The sequence below is a fragment of the Mobula hypostoma genome, chromosome 6, assembly GCF_963921235.1.
Source record: "Mobula hypostoma chromosome 6, sMobHyp1.1, whole genome shotgun sequence".
Taxonomy (NCBI): Eukaryota; Metazoa; Chordata; class Chondrichthyes; order Myliobatiformes; family Myliobatidae; genus Mobula; species Mobula hypostoma.
In genome coordinates, this window is record NC_086102.1 from 70,035,818 (window position 1) to 70,056,346 (window position 20,529).

Sequence of the window (20,529 nt, forward strand, 5' to 3'; positions counted from 1 at the left end):
CATGCTCACTCTAAAAAAAATCAATTTCTGGGACATTGTATATAATTTGCGGGCTAAGGGGAGCCACTATTAATTTGCGGGAGACTCCTGGAACTTCCAGAAGAGGTGGGATGTCTGGGCTATGAAATTGTTCAACTGTGGAAGACCTAGATGGACAGCAACTAGTGGAGGCACATACCATCGTAAAGCTTTGACTTACAATGTATTCCCTTTATAAGCCAATTGTGTATATAATTCAGGCACAGTAATACAGAAAGCAAGTGCAGGTAAAGATCACTTGGTGATCTCCTGTCTTGTGCTGCTGCAGTACCCACTATTACCCACCACCACAATACACCCTGACAACCTTTCCATTGAGTATATTGATCATACAGTCTGTTCCGAGGAAATAAATGGAAGTTGACATAAAAGAGAAATTCTAACATATTTTGGACACATGAGGGCAATTGACTAAGCTCTTAAAAGGACGTTGCCCCATTCCCATCTACTTCATTGAACCTCAGCTGTAACTCTCTCTTTCTCTCCCTCTTTCTCTCATCTCTCTCACTCTCTATCTCTCTATCTCTCTCTCTCTCTCACCCTCTCCCTCTCTCCCCCCCCTCTCGCTTCCTCTCCCTTTCCCTCTCCCTCACATTTTTGTTGTTTCTATTGTTACCCTCTTTGATCCTTGCTGGTGTTTCTACATGTACTTTAGCTCGAATAAGGTGAAGAAGGATAACATTATGATTTACATTAGATCAAACTTTACATCACAAGTCTTTTGGAATTTGCAAATTTTCGTTTTCTCCCAATGCTTAATATTGAGCAGAACCTTCTTTGAATCTACCGGAACATTCCCATTTGAGTGTATAACTGAGTCTCTTTCAGTCACTGAGTTACTTTCAAATCAGTGATTGTGAGGCATAAATAAGGGAAGGATGGCAATCAATCCTTAAATGAAGTAATATCTGTTCAAAAGCCTTGTAGTTGAAATGTTCCGACCAGCATTTTTGATACCACTGTCAAATTCTTTAAAAAAAGGTATTTAATTGCTCATTCAAATCAACTAGGGTGGGTCACAGAAGTCACTGATCCCAAGCTGGTGTGAAATCTACATGACAACAGAAAGCCAGACCAAAACCAGAGAGGAAATTTGTGGCTTAGTCTAGTGTAGTTTTGTCCTTCTTTTCCTTAAAGAGTGATAGACTAAATGGTGTGGGCATATACAAAAAGCAGATTACTTCTGAGAACAGTTTCATTCGAAGTTTTGAATTAGTGTTTCAAACCCCTTACAGCTCCATGGTAAAAAGAATCACTTAATTAACCATATTCAGACCAGCAATTACCTTCCATTGGATGGCCCTTGCCTTTGTACTCTATACCAAATCCACCAATTGGTGTAGATTACAAAGCAAGATGTGGCTGCACACTAGCGATGGTACATAAAGCAGAGTGGCTTCTGTATTTTGAGGCAGAAAGCAGCCTTTAATGTTCTGATACTGTACACTTCCACTGTCTGCCAACGATGAAGGCTAAAGCATAGCCGATGTTTTCAACTTAGCTGAAACATTCATATTGCTCTAGGGCTTGGCATCCTAAAGTTACCAAAGTGGTAAACTAAGTGGCCATTATTGTAGTTTAATTGTTTACAGTAAATTTGCCCATTGTAAACAAGATTACATTTCAGCACTTCTTCCTCTAGGTTGTAAATTTCAACTTGTAGAAGCCGCCAACATGTTAAACCATGCCAGGGCAGTTCAGCAGGCTTACCAGCAACAGTGTCAAATGGCAAGTTTTTATAACAGCCCATTTTATATTTAAAACATGTCACAGATGAGGATTAATAGTATTAACAACATTGTAATTTCATCTTGCTGCCAGAAGAGTGGAAGAGCTGATCAAAATCTTTCTGTAGAAGTATCCTACACCAGTAATATTGTTTGCTTAAAATAAGATTTAATAACTAATATGACCATTAAGAAATATATACTTCTGACAGTTGGATTGCAAGCTTTGAATTATAGTGAAGTGCTTTATGCAGCCTCTTCACTCCTCTATTATTCATTGTAGTTCAAATTGTTTCTATTTAATTCAACCAGATGTAGATGTGATGTACCTCTTTACATTGTAAATCATGGTTCATTTGGTAGGACTCAACTTGAGTCATAAGGTGCAGGTTCCTGTATGAGTCTTGAAGCATGAGTATAATAGACAGTGGTGCTGTCTTGTGGGATGAGGTGTTAAACTAGAGCTTTGGATGTTCTCTTACATGCAACATTGCATTGTTTCGAAAAGCAAGCATAAAAATTTCAGCAATTACTTGGCCAATATTTTCTTCTCTATAAACATTATAAAAACAATGAATTTCTGTTTGTGGGAGCTTGTTGCGAAGAAATTGGCTGCACCTTTTCTCATGTAAAGTAGTGATTTCCTTTTTTTAATGATTCATTTGAGGATTTTCACAAGACATGAAAACCACTTTCTAATGAAGTTTTTTTAAAACTACAGTTGAACTTCAAACAATTATTTCTCCACAACTAGTCAAATGTTTTTATCCAGCTCTTTACCAATTGCCATCCTTTACCTTAAATTACAGATTTGAAAACAGTGTGGATCATGTTTAATTTCACGATCAGGTTATTTGTGAAAGTTTGGCTTTGTTGTCAGTGTGCTTAATTAGAATTATGCTACATCTCCTGTGATGACAGACTGGCTTCTTAATAGCAAGTGTCATTGAATTTTAGATCACAACACGTTTGTGTTATGACAGAAACACATTTGTTTTTCTTTCCCCTACTTGTGTATTTAATTAAACAGAGTAACACAATCATATCCTTTCTGTTAAGCAGATGTTAAAATGAGATTTTTCCAATTTGACATTCTTCAGTATGAAGATATATTTAGGTTAATTTGATTGGAATTAAAATACACTGCTTTTGATGCATCACAAAACACTATTTCATGAAGTGATGCCCTTACTGCTGTCCTGCAGATATTATAAAGGCAGTAATTATTTTTTTATAAATTTTAATGGAATTTTGCTTTCCAATAACCAAATTAACTCAGACAGCTAGATTAACTCAATTTAGTTGAATTGATTAATCTGTTATCCCTAGTGACCTGACAGTTATAGTCAGCCTTTGTAAAGAGAACATTTTGTTTTCTGGGATGCCAATGGACTGTGAAAATATCAATGCAACTTTAATTTTTTCTATTATCATTCTGGTTGAAAGAAAAATAAAAGATGAAAAGTTATTATGTGAAAAATAGAGAGCATCATTTCAATTCATATTTGTCCTTTACAATGACAAGTGTTATTCATTAACTATACTATATAAGAACACAGTGCCAACTTTTTTTCATTGTGGTTGGATGCTATATGAATTACTAATCATTACCAGTCACTATTGTACGAAGATAGCTGCCTACATATTTTTTTTTACCTAGCCAATTTCAGTTAAATATAATCCAATACAATTATGTCAAAAACATCAGGTAGCAGTGCTTTTGATACCGTGCCTCCACTTCCAGGCAGCTATCTAGCTATTTGTCAGTTGCCAAATTAAAAGTATTGCTGAATAGACTATTTTTGTTTTTTTGGCATCCTATTCTGAACAGTTGTCAATTCCTTTTTTTGCAGAAAGCGGATTTAGCAGTTGCTCCTCTAACTATTACCTATGTGCGTGAGAAAGTGATTGACTTCTCCAAACCCTTCATGACTCTGGGCATTAGTATCCTCTACCGTAAACCCAATGGCACCAACCCTGGTGTTTTCTCCTTTCTCAATCCATTATCTCCTGATATTTGGATGTATGTGCTACTGGCCTGCCTTGGGGTCAGTTGTGTGCTGTTCGTTATTGCCAGGTAAGGAGTAACAATTGTGATTTTGGCAAGCAAGTGAAAAAAGAATGAGAAACATTACTGTAATAATTAAAATCGATTTTCTCTCTCCAACAGTGCTACAATGTGTTTAACAAACACATATTTTACACTGAGATGGTGCTCCACTCTTATACTATTACACATTTATTTTCTGTTTATTGTTATTTACAGCCTAATTAATATAATGAAAATTTATAGTTCAACATACCCAACATTGGTGTTGATGTTTAACGCCCCCTACCAGCAACAACAGCTTTGTTTTGATCTTGACACTGAATGATTTTTTAAGGGATAGATTAATGTATCAGTTCAGTCAACCCTAGGATGTGTTTAATTGAGTGCTCATTAAGTCAAGCAGAGACTAGTAAAACAAAAAGGGGAGTTTTTATTTTCCTTGGAGCGGACGATGTTGGGGACAGGGGCCATGTACTGAATAGAGGTGTACAAAATTATGAGGGGCATCGATATGGTATATTTAGGAAGCTTTTCCCTTAACTGAGGCATCTAATATTGAAGAACATAGATTTTAGGTAGAGGGTAAGAGGATTTGATGGGTTGCAGAGGGTGATTTGACTGTGGAACATACTGCCTGAGTGCATAGTGGTTGTGGGCATTCTCATGACATTTATAATGTCTCTGGATGAGTATTTCTACTTATGGAAACATAGAACTCATCAGACTAGGTGCTGGTAAAGAGGATTAACAGCCATAAGTAGTCGGTGGTTGTTATACACATGATTGATAAAGAGCTTGTTTCTGTACCTATCTACTCTATGACTCTGTGTCTCAGGAAGAAATCAGGAAGTTGTTGCCTTTGTTGAAGACCTGTCACTCCACTACCTCCTTTACCTTTGTTAATATCTCAGTAAAATAGAATGTTCATCATGGTCATTCTCTTCTAAAAGTGGCAGCTAAGGTGACTGAAGTCCTTAAAATATCAGTTCACAAGTGTTAGGCATGCCGTTTAAATGCGCTGAACTGAAACAACAACTTTCTTTGGCTTCAAATACATAATTGTAAGGCAGGATTCTGAGGGGATCTAATTGAAACATATAAGATTATTAAGGGATCGGACACACTGGAGGCAGGAAGCATGTTCCTGCTGATGGGTGAGTCCAGAGCCAGAGTCCACAGTTTAAGAATAAGGAGTAGGCCATTTAGAACGGAGTTGAGGAAAAGCTTTTTCACCCAGAGGGTGGTGGATATGTGGAATGCTCTGCCCCAGAAGGCAGTGGAGGCCAAGTCTCTGGATGCTTTCAAGAAAGAGATGGATAGGGCTCTTAAAAATAGCGGAATCAAAGGTTGTGGGGATAAGGCAGGAACTGGATACTGATTGTGGATGATCAGCCATGATCACAGTGAATGGCGGTGCTGACTCGAAGGGCCGAATGGCCTACTCCTGCACCTATTGTCTATTGTCTATAGGATTCAAAGCTGAATTGTCTGTAGATTTGATTCCCACTACTCCTACCTCTAGAATGAGCACACATTGGAATTGCTGATGATATGAATTAAAGTCTTTGAAGACTATCCATAGTGAAGTTAGTGGATGTTGCACAAAATGTGTGTAAATCTCTTACCTTATAGCATGATTCTGTAATCAGCAGTTCATTCAGCTGATCGTTTCCACTCCTCTGCCCGCTTATTGGCTTGGATGATGGAATGAATGGCTTTGTTGCAAAGTTTACAGACGATAAGAAGATAGATGGGGGACAGATAGCCTTGAGGAAGTAGAGAGGCTACAGACGGACTTAGACAGACTAAGAGAATGGGCAAAGAAGTGGCAGATGGAATATAGTGTCAGTAAGTGTACGGTCATGCAATTTAGTATAAGAAATAAAAGGGTTGACAATTTTCTAAATATTTTTCAAAAATATGAGGTGCAAAGGGACTTGGGAGCCCTTGTACTAGATTTCCTAAAGGTTAATTTGCAGATTGAGTCTGTGGTGAGGAAGGCAAATGCAATGTTAGCATTCATTTCAAGAGGAATAGAATATAAAAGCAAGGATATAATGTTGAGACTTTATAAAGGACTGACGAGGCCTCACTTGGAGTATTGTGAGCAGTTTTGGGCCTTTTATCTTAGAAAGGATCTGCTTACACTGGAGAGAGTTTAAAAGAGGTTCACAGAAATGATTCCAAGACTGAATGGCTTGTCATATGAAGAGTGTTTGATGGCTCTGGGTCTGTATTCACTAGAATTCAGAAGAATTAGAGATGACCTAATTGAAACCTGTTGAGTAGTGAAAGGCCTTGATAGAGTAGATGTGCAGAGATGGTGATATGGTGGGAGAGTCTAGGACCAGAAGACGCAGCCTCAGAATAGAAGAGTATCCTTTTAGAATGGAGATGAGGAGGAATTTCTTTAGCCAGAGAGTGATGAATCTGTGGAATTTTTTGCCACAGGCAGCTGTGGACACCAGGGCTTTATGTATATCTAAGGTAGGGGTTGATGGATTCTTGATCAGTCGGGGGATGTAGCGATATGGGGAGAAGGCAAGAGATTAGGGCTGAAAGGAAAAATGGATCAGCCATGATGAAATGGCAGAGCAGACTCAATGGACCAAATGGCCTAATTCTGCTCCTATATCTTAAGGTCTTATGGCCTTATGTAGCCTGACTTAGAGGGTATGTGCTATAATGAGAAGTTGGATAAACTTGTATTGTTCTCTCTGGAATGGCGGAGAAGGAGGGGAGATCTGATAGAGGTTTGTAAAATTTTGAGAGGCCGAGACCGAGGAGACACACAGTATCTTTTTGCCAGGGTTGAAGTGTCTCATACCAGAGGGCATGCATTTAAGGTGAGAGAGGGTCAATTCAAGGGAGATGAGAGGGGCAAGTTTTTTACACAGAGATTGGTGGTTGACTGGAATGCTTACACAGGGTGGTGGTAGAGATAGAAACACTGGGGACTTGTAAGAGATGTTCAGGTAGGCACATGAATGTGAGGAAAATGCAAGGATATGGATATTGATTAGGCAGAAGAGGATAGTTTAGTGATGCACCTTCAATAACTCCAAAAGACTGGAAGCAGGGTAAATACTGAAAGACTTTTATTTGCAGTAAAATGTGACCTCCAGCATGCTGAGTGTCTGCCCCCTGACTGAGGAGGAGGAGCAGGGCGAAATTGCCTTTATTCAGGGGTCTGTGGGAGGAGCCACAGGGGCAATCAGCAGAGGGGCGTGTCCAGAACAGGTAACCCAGTTACAACATACATATATATATATGTTTTACCACATTTAGTTAGCCATTTGATGACTAACTTACTTAGCTTGGCACAACACTGTGGGCCAAAGGGCTTGATCCTGAGCTGTACTGCTCTGTGTTCTCTGTTCTGTGAAGGCAGAGGCCTAGGTTCTCAGAACATAAACCTTAATTTTTTTTATGCTTTTGGCAAAAATGTCCTAGCTGAAACCTTTAAAAACTGTGGTAAAGATGTTGATAATTTCAACCTTCTCCACTCTTTCCTATTCTGAGTGCTCAGTTCCCGGACAAGGGATAAACAATTTATTTAAAACAACTTCAGAGCAAGAAAGACATACATTATATAGGTTCTTTCATTGTCTCTGGTCCACCTAAAGTACATTACAGACATTGAACTACAGTAAAACTCTGATCATCTATCGTCCAATTGTACAAAAATCTCAGTGATGTTTCCCCATTCCCTTAAACTTTGTTTGCCGGCTTCTCTTTTAACTCAGTTAGTTCATTAAAAAATTGATTACAACACTGAGTAACATCTGAAAAAAAAATCAAAAACTGAATCGGGGTATTGAAAGAGTAACATCCAATGTTCTGGAAAATCTAACAGTGCTGGCTATCAGCGATTTACAGTATGTGTTTTTGAGTGATCCAGATTCACGTATTTATCACAACCACCAAACCATAAAATGAGATGTGTAATTTACATTAGCTACCAATACAACCTAAGGATGTTCTGAGCTCAGCCTGCAGGTGTTGCCACGCATTCTGGTGCCAACATAGCATGCCCACAAATTTCAGCAGAACAACTTAAACACCAACAACAACATCAAAACAAGCTTCTTTCCTTCCTCCTACCCATTCACACACGTATACAGACCGCCAACCCCAAGACGGTACACTCCAGGCCACCAGCCTCCAGTCCCTGGCCCAGGCTCACAGACATCCGGCCTCCGATTACCACACACACCCAATCGGCCCCTGACCTTTGGGTTTCGACCTTCATTATCGACCCAAGGATTCACCAATCATAGGATTTTTAAGTCCTGGCCTTGAACACTGGAAAACAGACATTAATTTGGGCAAACTAATACTGAGCAGATAGTCTGTCAGATAATTAGGTAGTGTTCATTGAAATGGCCAAATTCCCTACCTTCCTATAGAGCGTGCAGAGTGCTGAATATACTTAATCTGAAATGTCTGACTGTGATTTGTTTTCAAATCTCTGGAATGGGAATACCACAATCGTACAAACAGTACTTGCTGAAGGCTGAAGAAGTCTGTCCTAATGACCATTCTCCTATTACTCCTAAGGATATTGAACACCTGTAATCTCAAATGTTGTTCATGTTGAGATCTGATAGAATATTGAACTTTATTAAAGTTAGTCAAAGGTATTAAGAGCATTCTGGCCTGCTGTTCTAGATTTTTAATAAGACCCTTTATGCATTATGTCACATTCTACTCAAAATGCAAACTTTCCATTCATGTAAGATATTCTTCTCTTGATATTAATGTACAAAACTACTTGACAATATGAAATACTATATCAGAACTAAATTTTGATGTCACCTGTTGTCTGCCAGCTATTAATGTACTGTGCTAAAATTTCAAGCATGTATATATAGCGAGGATGCCTAAGACTTTTGCATAATACTGTAGTAATTTTATGTATTGCACTGTACTGCTACTGCAAAAAATAAACAAATTTCATGACATATGTGAGAGATGATAAACTTGATTCTGATATTGGTTTCTACTGCAGACTAAGAGAGGGTATTCATGGCTCGGAAAAGGGGAAAGGAGAGAGGAGCGGTCAGGAAGTACCAGAGAGATATCCTGTAATGATCAATAAACCAATTGCCTCAGGGCTGGATGTGTTTGCACTTGTGCCACCCCTTGCCCTGGCACTCCTTTTTGCCACCTGTGATGCTCCTCTCCTCTCACACCATTCCCAACATCCTTTGTCCTGCCAGGTTCACAGACTTGCTCTCTGCTGCATGTTGACAAATTCAGTACTGTACAAGAGTCTGCGGCGCCCTAGCTATATATGTGTGCCCAGGACTTTTGCATAGTACTGTACGTCCCTACAGAAGCCACGGTATGGTGAACAGTAGTGGCACGTAGACTTCACTGAAGGTGATGTGTTGAATTTCACTGGTTGATGCTGATGATTCCAAGCAGAACAAATGCTGTTTCACTATTTAACTAATTGGTCTGAGACGATCCCTTGGTATTAGGACCAGGTAAAGCAACAGACTATAGTGTTGTTGGGCGCCATGTCAGCAAGATGGCTTTGAAATGAAGCATTCCATGAAGGTCCCATCCACCGGTTAAACTGGATGTAAAAAAAGAGCAAGGAGGTTTCCTTAGCCAATATCTATCCCTGAATTAACATGTAACACCAGATGAATTTATCTCATTGGAGTCTGTGGGACTGCAAAAAAAAACTAACTGGTTTTCAAAATTATTTCATTAGATTTAAAGGCTTTTTGGATATCATGAAGTCTGGAATGTGTTATTAAATTTGTGTTCTCTTTAGTTACCAAAGCTGACAAGATAGAGCTCAGGTACTACTTGTTAGCCCTCAACTACTGTGGCTCCACATAAAGTAACTTTTTCTTACTAAGCCAGCTAATATGTGATCGTGTATGGTGATGAAATGAGATGAGATTATAGGAGGTCTGGTCTGGTAAAATGCAAGTTAGCCAACAGTCTAGCAAATTAGGTAGCTGGATTAAGAACGACCTGAGATTGTCACCATCAGTTAACACATGCTTGTATTCTGTTTAGAGTTGGCTGCAGTTGGTGTATACTGTCCTTCAATAGGCTGTATATTGTGATCTTCATACTGTGTTTGACAGATGTTAATGCTGTGCATTCAAATATGCTAACCATGTGTGTCACAGCAACAAGCAACTCCAGGTGAGTATCCAATGATACTTCAGACATATACTCAGGAAACTATCTTTCAGACTTGAAAAGCAAATGATGAGGTAAAAGAACTTGAAGCTGGTTTCAAGTTGACCTCTTGTCTGCAGAGAATTTTACGCGTTAAGTTCATTCATATCAATTGTTGGACAGATGGTTTCAAGGAATAAATCATCTTTAAAAAGCACTCCTAGGGGAAAAGGAATGATTATGTATACGTATACTTTAAATGGTGCAACAGGTGTCCACCATTTTATTAAATTTTTCTGTCCAGGGCTATAAGACTATTTACAATAGTGACAAATTTAAAATTTAAAAACTTTCATCTTCGGAAATTGTGATGTGCAGTGAAGCAGAAAGAACCAGAAGGCTCTTTCACTTTCTGACGTATGCAAGGACACTTGACCTCACTTGGTTTATTGGTGATTTGCAACTTCTTGAACCTCCAGATAGGAAGAAGGACAACTAAGAACTTATCTTTTACTGATCACTATTTATTTATTGAGATACAGCGTAGGGCAGACCCTTCCAGCCCGTCGAGGTGTGCTGCACAGCAATTCCCTGTTTTAATCCTAGCCTATTCACAGGACAATTTACAATGACCAATTAACCTACCAACTGGTATGTCTTTGGACTGTGGGAGGAAACCGGAGCACCCAGCGGAAACCCACGTAGTCATGGGGAGAACGTACAAACTCCTTAAAGGCCACAGCAGGAACTGAACCCAGGTCACCTGTACTGTAAAGTGTTGTGCAAACCACTACACTACTGTGCCACCTGGATTCTTATGAGGCAAATGCAAAATATGAAAAATAGAGTTCTAACTTCTTGGTTGGGGTGGTTCCCCCCTCAGTTGCTATCTATAACTCATCCTGGAAAACAAATAGCTGTAAGAAATCCCAGAGACTTATTGACACCAATTCCATCTCAAATCCCAGATTTGGTTAGGATGGGAGTGGTAAATTTGTTTTATTTATTGAGATAAGGGCTTTTTCCTATTGTTGCCACTGTTTTTTCCTTTGGAAGGAAGCCCAAATCTCTTAATAATTAACAGTAACACACACAAAATGCTGGAGGAACTCAGCAGGCCAGGCAGCATCAATGGAAAAAAATACATTCGACATTTCGGGCTGAAACCCTTAACCCTTACGGTTTTGGTCTGAAACGTCGACTGTACTATTTTTCTTAGATGCTGCTTGGCCTGCTGAGTTCCTCCAGCATTTAGCGTGTGTTGCTTGGAGTTCCAGAAGATTTTTTTCTTGTTAATAATTAACAGCAGTTTTTTTTTGCTTTTGAACATCTACAAAGACAAATGGAAAATTAAAATATACAGAATCATAATTATGTTTAATGTCACTGATGTATTTTGTGAAATTTGTTTTTAAGCAGCAGAACAGTGCAATAAATAACAACTCTAAGTTGCAAGAAGCAATATACGTAAAACATTAAATTAAATAAGTAGTGCAAAGAGAAAACACAAATAGTGAGGTAGTGTTCATGCGTTGGTTCATTGTCCGTTCAGAAATCTGATGGCAGTGGCAAAGAAGCTGTTCTTAAAATGTTGAGCATCTATCTGCAAGCTCCTGTACCTTCTCTTTGATGGTGGCAATAAGAAGAGAGCATGTTCTTGTTGCTGGGTGATGCCCCCATTTTGAGGTATCACTTTCTGAGGCCATCATTAATGCTGGGGATGCTGGTGCCCATTATGGAGCTGGCTAGGTTTACAACCCTTTGCAGCTTTTTCCAGTCCTGTGCAGTGGTCCCTCCATACCAGACAGTGTTGCAACCTGTTAGAACACTCTGCACGGCACATCTGTAGAAACTTGTTAATCTTTGGTGACATATCAAGACCCTTCAAACTCCTAATGTAATATAGCCGCTGACGTGCTTTCTTTGTAATTGCATCGAAACATTGGGCCCAGAACAGATCTTCAGAGATGTTGACATCTAGGAACTTGAAACTGCTCACTCTTTCCATTGCTGATCACATTGGTATGCATTCCCTTGACTTCCTCTTCCTGAAGTCCACAATCAATTCCTTGATGTTGAATGCAAGGTTGTTATTGCGACACCACTCAACCAGCTGATGTACCTCGCTACTGTATGCTATCCTATTCTTTCTCATATTGTTGCTCTTCATTTGTAAAAGAATACTAATAGTAATAGTTAAGTTCTAATAGTTAGATGAAGAAGGTGTCAGTTGATTTATATCAAGAATTATAGAAATAGAAATACCATAAGACCATAAGACATAGGAACAGAATTAGGCCATTCATCCCATCAAGGCCACTCTGCCATTTCGTCATGGCTGATCCCAGATCCTATTCAACCCCATGCACGTGCCTCTCACCATATCCCTTGATGCCCCGACCAATCAGGAATCTATCAACTTCTACTTTAAATATTCCCACGGACTTGGTCTCCACTGTAGTCTGTGGCAGAGCATTCCACAAATTCACTAGTCTTTGACTAAAAAAAATTCTCCTTACTTCTATTCTAAAAGGTCACCTCTCAATTTTGAGCTTGTACCCTCAACTTCAGAATACCACCAGAGGAAACATCCTCTCCACATCCACCTTATCTAGTCCTTTCAACGTTCAGTAGGTTTCAATGAGAATTCCCCCATATTCTTCTAAATTCCAGTCAGTACAGGCCCAAAGCTGCCAAACACTCCTCATATGCTAACCCTTTCATTCCCAGTATCATCCTCGTGAACCTCCTCTGGACTCTCTCCAAAGACAATACTTTCTTTTTGAGATAAGGGGCCCAAAACTGTGGACATTATTCCAAGTGTGGCCTGACTAGTGTCGTATAAAGCTTCAGCATTATCTCCTTGTTTTTATATTCTATTCCCCTTGAAGTAAATGGCAACATTGCATTTGCCTTCTTTACCACAGACTGAACCTGTAAATTAACCTTCTGGGAGTCTTGCACAAGGACTCCTAAGTCCCTTTGCATCTCTGATATTTGAATTTTCTTCCCATTTAGATAATAGTCAGCACTATACTGACATTGGAGATGGTTCAGAGAAGGTTCACAAGAATGATTCCAGGAATGAGAGGGCTACTGTATGAGAAACGTCTGGCAGCTCTTGGGCTGTATTCCCTGGAGTTCAGGAGAATGAGGGGGGATCTCATAGAAACATTCCAAATGTTAAAAGGCCTGAACAGATTAGATATGGCAAAGTTATTTCCCATGGTAGGGGATTCTAGGGCAAGAGGGCATGACTTCAGGATTGAAGGACATCCTTTTAGAACTGAGATGTGGAGAAATTACTTTAGACATAGGGTGGTAAATCTGTGGAATTTGTTGCCATGAGCAGCTGTAGAGGCCAAGTCATTGGATGTATTTAAGGCAGAGATAGATAGGTTCATGATTAGCCAGGGTATCAAAGGGTATGAGGTGAAAGCAGGGAAGTGGGGATGACTGGATGAAGTGGATCAGCCCATGATTGAATGGTGGAGCAGACTCGATGGACCGAATGGCCTAGTTCTGCTCTTAAATCTTATGGTCTTATTGTTCCTTTTACCAAAATGCATTATCATACATCTCCCAACACTGTATTCCATCTGCCACTTTTTTGCCCATTCTTCCAATTTGTCTAAGTCCTGGTGCAATCGCATTGCTTCAACACTACCTACCCCTCCACCTATCTTCATATTATCTGCAAACTTTGCACAAAGCCATCAATTCCATTATCCAGATCACTGACAAACAATTTGAAAAGTAGTGGTCCCAATAATGACCCCTGAGGAACACCACTAGTTACTGACAGCCAACCAGAAAGGCCCTTTATATTCCTACTCACTGTTTCCTGCCTGTCGGCCATTCCTCTGTCCATGCCAGTATCTTTCCTGTAACACCATAGGATTTTATCTTGTTAAGCAGCCTCATGTGAGGCACTTTATCAAATGCATTCTGAAAGCCTAAGTAAATGACATCCACTGGCTCTCTGTTGTCCACCCTGCTTGTTCCTTCCTCGAAGAATTCTAACCGATTTGTCAGGCAAAATTTCCCTTTACAGAAACTATGCTAACTTTGACGTATTTTATCATTAGTCTCCAAGTACCCTGAAACCTTGTCCTGAAGAATGGATTCCAACACTTTCCCAACCACTGAGGTTAGGCTAACTGGCCAATAATTTCAAAGTTCCTGGTGAACACAGCAGGCCAGGTAGCATCTCTAGGAAGAGGTACAGTCGACGTTTCGACGTAGGTGCTCTGTCCACCAGAGAAAGCAGGATCTCCCATATCCCTTTTGCCAATCACCTGTCCAGCTCTTGGCTCCATCCCTCCCCCTCCTATCTTCTCCTATCGTTTTGGACCTCCCCCTCCCCCTCCCAGTTTCAAATCTCTTACTAGCTCTTCCTTCAGTTAGTCCTGACAAAGGGTCTCAGCCCGAAACGTCGACTGTACCTCTTCCTAGAGATGCTGCCTGGCCTGCTGCGTTCACCAGCAACTTTGATGTGTGTTGCTTGAATTTCCAGCATCTGTAGAATTCCTTGTATTGGCCTATAATTTACTCTCTTTTGCCTTCCTCCCTTCTTAAAGAGTGGAGTGACATTTGCAATTTTTCAATGCTCTGGGACCATGCCAGAGTCAAGTGATTCTTGGAAGATCATGACCAATGCATCCGTTACCTCTTCAGCAACCTCTCTCAGAACTCTGGGATGTAGTCCATCTGGTCCAGGTGACTTATCCACCTTAAGACCTTTTAGTTTGCCTAACACTCTTTCCTCTGTAATAGCAATGGCACTCACTCCTGCTCCCTGACCCTCACGGACCTCTGATATACAGCTAGTGTCTTCCACAGTAAAGACTGAAGCAAAGTACTTATTAAGTTCATCTGCCATTTCTTTGTCCCCCAATACTACCTCACTGGCATCATTTTCCAGTAGTCCAATATCAGCTCTCACCACTTTTTTACTCTTTATAAAATTGCCATTACATTTCCAAAGAGGTCTCCAAACTTGTTAGTAATGGCATGTTTAGTGGAACAGCAGCAGTTGGAAAGGATAGAGATTAAAATATATTTCAGCTTTTTCGTCAAAATGTTATTGCTGGATGTTCAGTCGGGATTTTCATTACAGTCTTTTTGATACGTTTAGAATGTGTTTCAAATGTTAACTCAGATCTACAAAATATTCCCTCAGGAATCTAAAGATAAGCATCAGTTTGTAGATGCCAGAGGAAAGGATGAGGTTCTGTGATTTACTGTTCGGGATCACTCTCTGTGACTCGCTGGCCATGTCACAAGTGATTTACAAATTTACAATTCACTCTTCACCAGTAATCACTGACATCAGTTAACAATTCATTACTTGAGGAGCTTTAAAGATGTATATAATTAATCGTGGTTGGGAAATCGAGAGCTGAGAACTGTGACAGGTTAGTATTGATCCAAGGATCAATGTTTTGAAAGTGAGTTTGACAGATAACCCAATTTGCAGAATTTCCCCTTGTAGTCCTGGGACAATCTGCTTCTCCAGAATGTATATAGATTCAGATTCATTTACTTATCTCATGTACATGTGTCATTTGCATTAACAATTAACATAACCTAAGGATGTGCTGAGTGTGCAAGTTTCGCCGCACATTCCGACGCCAAAGTAGCATGCCTGCAACATTCAGCAAAACAGCAGCAACGAAGCAAGCCCCTTTCCTGCATCCCATCAAGGAAAAACTCGCCTGCTTTAATGCTGCCCTATGCTCTGCAAGAAAAGCACATTTTTCCAAGATTATTATGGACAATAGAGGCAGATAAAGAATATTGTTCTCCACTATAAAATGACTATTGAACCTTTCTCCAATGTGTAATGATCTTAGTCAAGCATCTGCAACAAAATGTGAGGAATTTGCAGTATTTTTTAACAACAAAATTTACTTCCATTAGGAAGAGCATAGCTACAGCTACTGATAACTGTTATAGCCAGCCTCATAAAAAGATGGCAACCATATCAAAATATACAAGTATTTCCAAATTTAGAACTCTAGAAGATTGTAGCAAAGAGTAAATCACCTACTTGCTATCTCGACCCTGTCCCTACCACATCTATTAAGGACTCCTTTGATAGTGTTTTCAATTTTGTTAGAAGCACATCCCTTGAAACTGGAGTTTTTCCCGCTATCTTCAGAATTGCAGCTGTCAAACCCCTATTTAAAAACCCAAACCTTAATAGTGAGGTACTCGCTAACTATTAAATATATCCAGTCTATAAGGCCTATATTAAGTCTTTCCTTTCTGGGCAAAATTCTTGAGAAAGTCATTTTCAACCAGCTCAACAACTTTCTGGATCAGAACAATATTCTAGAAAAGTTTCCGTCAGGTTTTAGAGGAAACCACAGCACAGAGATACCCTTACCAACATTGTCAGCAACCTTAGGCTCAGCAGTGATGCTTAGGAGTTTGCAAAGATCCTACATGACATCTAAAACTTTGACAAACTTCTATAGATGTGTAATGGTGAGTATATTTACAGGCTGCTACACAACCCGGTACAGAAACACCAATGCCCTTGAACAGGAAATTCTACAAAAAGTAGAGGATACAGCCCAGTCCATCACAGATAAAGCCCTTCTCACCATTGAGCACATCTACACAAAATATTGTCATGGGAAAGCAGCACCCATCATCAAGTTCCCCGGCCACCTAGAACATGCTCTCTTCTCACTGCTGACGGCAGGAAAAAGGCGCAGGAGCCTCAGGACTCACACCACCAGGTTCAGGAACAGTTACTACCCCTCAACTATCAGGTTCTTGAACCAAAGGGGATAACTTCATTCAACTTTACTTATCTTGTCATTGAAATGTTCCCACAACCTAAGGACACACTTTCAAGGACTCTTCATCTTAAGTTTTCTATATTTATTGTTTTTTTATACTTCTGGTAAGATGGCAGTGCATTCAGCTGCAGCAGCCTCTCATGGGCCAACCAAAGGAGTTTTTTTTCTTTGTTAAATGTCTTCTTAACGATCACAAGACAATGCTGGACTTCAAGAACTTTAGGTACTGTACGTCTGTCCCATCAGTGAGCTGCTCATTGATTGGACAAAATGGAGTGTGTGCTTTTTTTCTGCATGACTATGTTTTTTAGCTTGTTATTTTGAATGTGCTGTGTATGTTTTACACCTTGGTCCCAGAGGAAAGCTGTTTCATTCAGCTGTATTCATGTATGGTTGAATGATAATTAAACTTGAATTTGATTTGATTTGATTTATTTATTATTATTTCTTTCCCTTTGTGTGTGCATAGTTTGTTGTCTTTTGCACATTGGTTGAACACCCAAGCTGGTGCAGTCCTTCATTGATTCTATTATGATTATTAATCTATTATTAATCTATTATGGAGTTATTGAATAAATCTGAGTTGTATAGTGATAATAAATTTACTTTAACTTTGAACTTTGAATTGACCACAACATTCTCCTAAATTGCCTTGAGAACTGGGTTGCCCTCTCTGGTGGTGCCCTTAATTGGTTGGTTGCAATAAACAAATTTATGAGTAATAATTTCCTAAAACTAAATGAAGATAAAACTGAATTACTTTTAGTTGGTCCCAAAGCCAAAAGAGATAAACTTGGGAACTTAGCCCCCCTTGTAACACCAGTAGTTATCCTTGTTTCAGAGTTGAATTTTAAACCCCACATAAAGAAAGTGACCAGAACAACATTTCTACGCTTAAGAACTGTTGCAAAGGTACAGTATATCTGTTTCTATCATGTAATGATGCTGAAAAACTAATCCCTGCCTATATATCATAGGGGCTAGATTAGTGCAATGCATTTTTTGCTGGTCTTCCAAAACAATTTATTGACAAACTTGAACTCATTCAGAACACCACTGCTAGACTTTTAGTTAAAACCAGAATGAGGGAGCATATCACTCCCATCCTAACTACTCTACATTGTCTTCCTGTATCTTTTAGAATTGATTTTAAAGTTCCAATTATTAGTTTTTAAAGCTCTCCATGGTCTGGGACCAGAGTATATCATATTGTAATCCTGCTCGAGCTCCCAGGTCTTCTTCCGCCAGTTTCTTAAATTTAAACAGTCTCCCTCAAAAGATAATTAGCAGGTCAGCTTTTTTGAGCTATGCTCCTAACCAATGGAACTCAATACCTAAAACGATAAGGGCTGCAGACTCTGTTGATACTTTTAAACACAGGCTGAAAGCCTATTTACTTACAGTAACCTTCCTTTTAACTAACATAATTTTGTCTTTTATTTTCCTGCTTCACTTTATCCCATTTGAACTACATTGTTTGTATGAAACAGTCTCTATAAATAAGTTATGATTATCATTCTAATTATTATTATCCACCCACTGACCCATTCTTATACACAGACAGTCCTCCAACTCCAGGATAGATCAGTCCTCGAGCCCCTTTGGACTCGAGGACATCGGGTGAAACAAGAAAAAGCATGGTTTTGATATTCTAGTTCTTGAAACCCATATTTAGCAGTTTTCTGACCGTTTTATACCTAATTGGGGTGGTTTTGTTTGGGAAATAAAATTCACTCAAATAGTGTACTAAATAGACGAGGAATTTACTCTACTGTTCAATCTAGTGAATTTCAGAAGAATAGTAAAATCTTGATATTTTACTACTTCAAAAATTGTTAGGAGATTCTTTTTCCCCATTTTAATGCTTGTCCTTTGAGATTTCTAACAGCATGTGCCTATGGAGCACACCAGTGCTGCTATTTGTAACATTTAGGATCATAGAAATACTTTCCCTTGGCTGATTTTTGCACATTGTGGATAATGGAAAATGCAGAAGTGAGTGGACATGTATTTTCCCTCCAGCCATCATCTACATGATCACTCAATCATTTGAGTGCCCCTAGTGGCCTCTATTCTTTACAGTCATGTAGTCATAGAGCATTACAGCAGAGAAACAGAACCTTCAGCCCATTTAGTAGGTGCAAACTGTTATTCTGACTAGTCTTATTGAGCCACACCTGGACCATAGCCCTCTGTACACTTCCCATCCGTGTACCTGATGTACGTTGATCTTCAAGTGGACTAGTTTTGTCCCTTGCTATTCTTTTGCTCTTAATATATCTGTAGCAGTCCCTGGGATTCTCTCTTTGCCTTGTCTGGCAGAGCAACTTCATACCTTCTTTTAGCACTCCTGACTTTCCTCTTAACGAAGGGTCCTGACGAAGGGTCTCGGCCTGAAACGTCGACTGCACCTCTTCCTACAGATGCTGCTTGGCCTGCTGCGTTCACCAGCAACTTTGATGTGTGTTGCTTCCCTCTTAAGTGTTCTCTTGCATTTCACATATCTGTCAAATGGCTCATTTGCTTCTTGCTGCCTATCCCTTCTTCTTAACCAGGGTCTCAATGTCCCTTGAAAACTGGTTAACCTCGCCTTTTATTCTAACAGGAACGTATAAATTCTGAACTCTCAATATTTCACTTCTGAAGGCCTCCCACTTACGAAGTATCCCTTTGCCAGAAAACAAACTATCCCAGTCTACACCTGCCAGATCCTTTCTGATGCCATCAAACTTGGCCTTTCTCCAACTTAGAATCTCAACGTGAGGACCAATCCTAGTTTCCTCCATAATTATCTTGAAACTAATGGCATTATGATCACTGAAATCAACATGTTCTCTGACACACATTTCTGTCACCTGCCCTATCTCACTCCCTCACAGAAGATTCAATACCACCCTTTATCTGCTCAGACCTCTATATATTGACTTAAGGAAACTGTCCTGAACCCCCTTGATAAAATCTGTCCCATCCAGCCCTTTTACAGAATGGGAGTGCGTCAATATGTGGAAAGTTAAGATCACTTACTATCACAGCCTAATTTTTCTTGCAACTGCCTGGTACCTCTATAAATTTGCTCTGTTAAATCCCACTACTCTGTACAGGTGCCCCTCGCTTTTCGAACGTTCGCTTCACGAAACCTCGCTTTTACGAAAGACCTATATTAGTTACCTGTTTTCACTAACAGAAGGTGTTTTCACTGTTACGAAAAAAGGCAGCGTGCGCCCTGAGCAGCCAAGCTCCTCCCCCGGAACTGCATTCTGGCCGGCATTGCTTAAACATGTGCCTGTGAGCAGCCGTTAGCAAGATGAGTTCTAAGGTATCGGAAAAGCCTAAAAGAGCTTGTAAGGGAGTTATACTTAGCGTAAAACTAGACATAATTAAGCGTTTCGATTGTGGTGAATGAGGTAAGGACAAAGTGAGTTTGGCTTGTGGAAACTGACGAAGATGATGTTGAAGAGGTTTTGGCGTCCCATGACCAAGAACTGATAGATGAAGAGCTGGTGCAATTGGAAGGGGAATAGATAATCGAAACCGAATGCAGTAGCAATGATTGCAGAATGTGAAGTCGTCCAGGAACTGAACGTGAAGCAACTGCATGAGATTTTCACTGCAATGATTGCAGAAAAGTACGACTTTAATTTTGAAAGGGTACATCGGTTTAGGGCATATTTGCAAGATGGTTTGAGTGCTTACAAAGAACTGTATGATAGAAAAATGCACGAGGCTAAGCTGTCAAACATACTGTCATTTTTCA

General features: G+C 39.7%; 1 protein-coding gene across 2 annotated transcripts in view; it reads left to right on the top strand.

Moving 5' to 3' along the window:
• Nucleotides 1–20,529, top strand: part of LOC134348089 (glutamate receptor ionotropic, kainate 1-like) — a 370,881-nt gene that overhangs the window by 287,432 nt on the left and 62,920 nt on the right. For both annotated transcript variants that reach the window (XM_063050936.1, XM_063050933.1), the window contains one exon: nt 3,620–3,843. In XM_063050936.1, the coding sequence (XP_062907006.1) occupies nt 3,620–3,843 (224 nt within the window). The remainder of the gene's footprint in view (nt 1–3,619; nt 3,844–20,529) is intronic.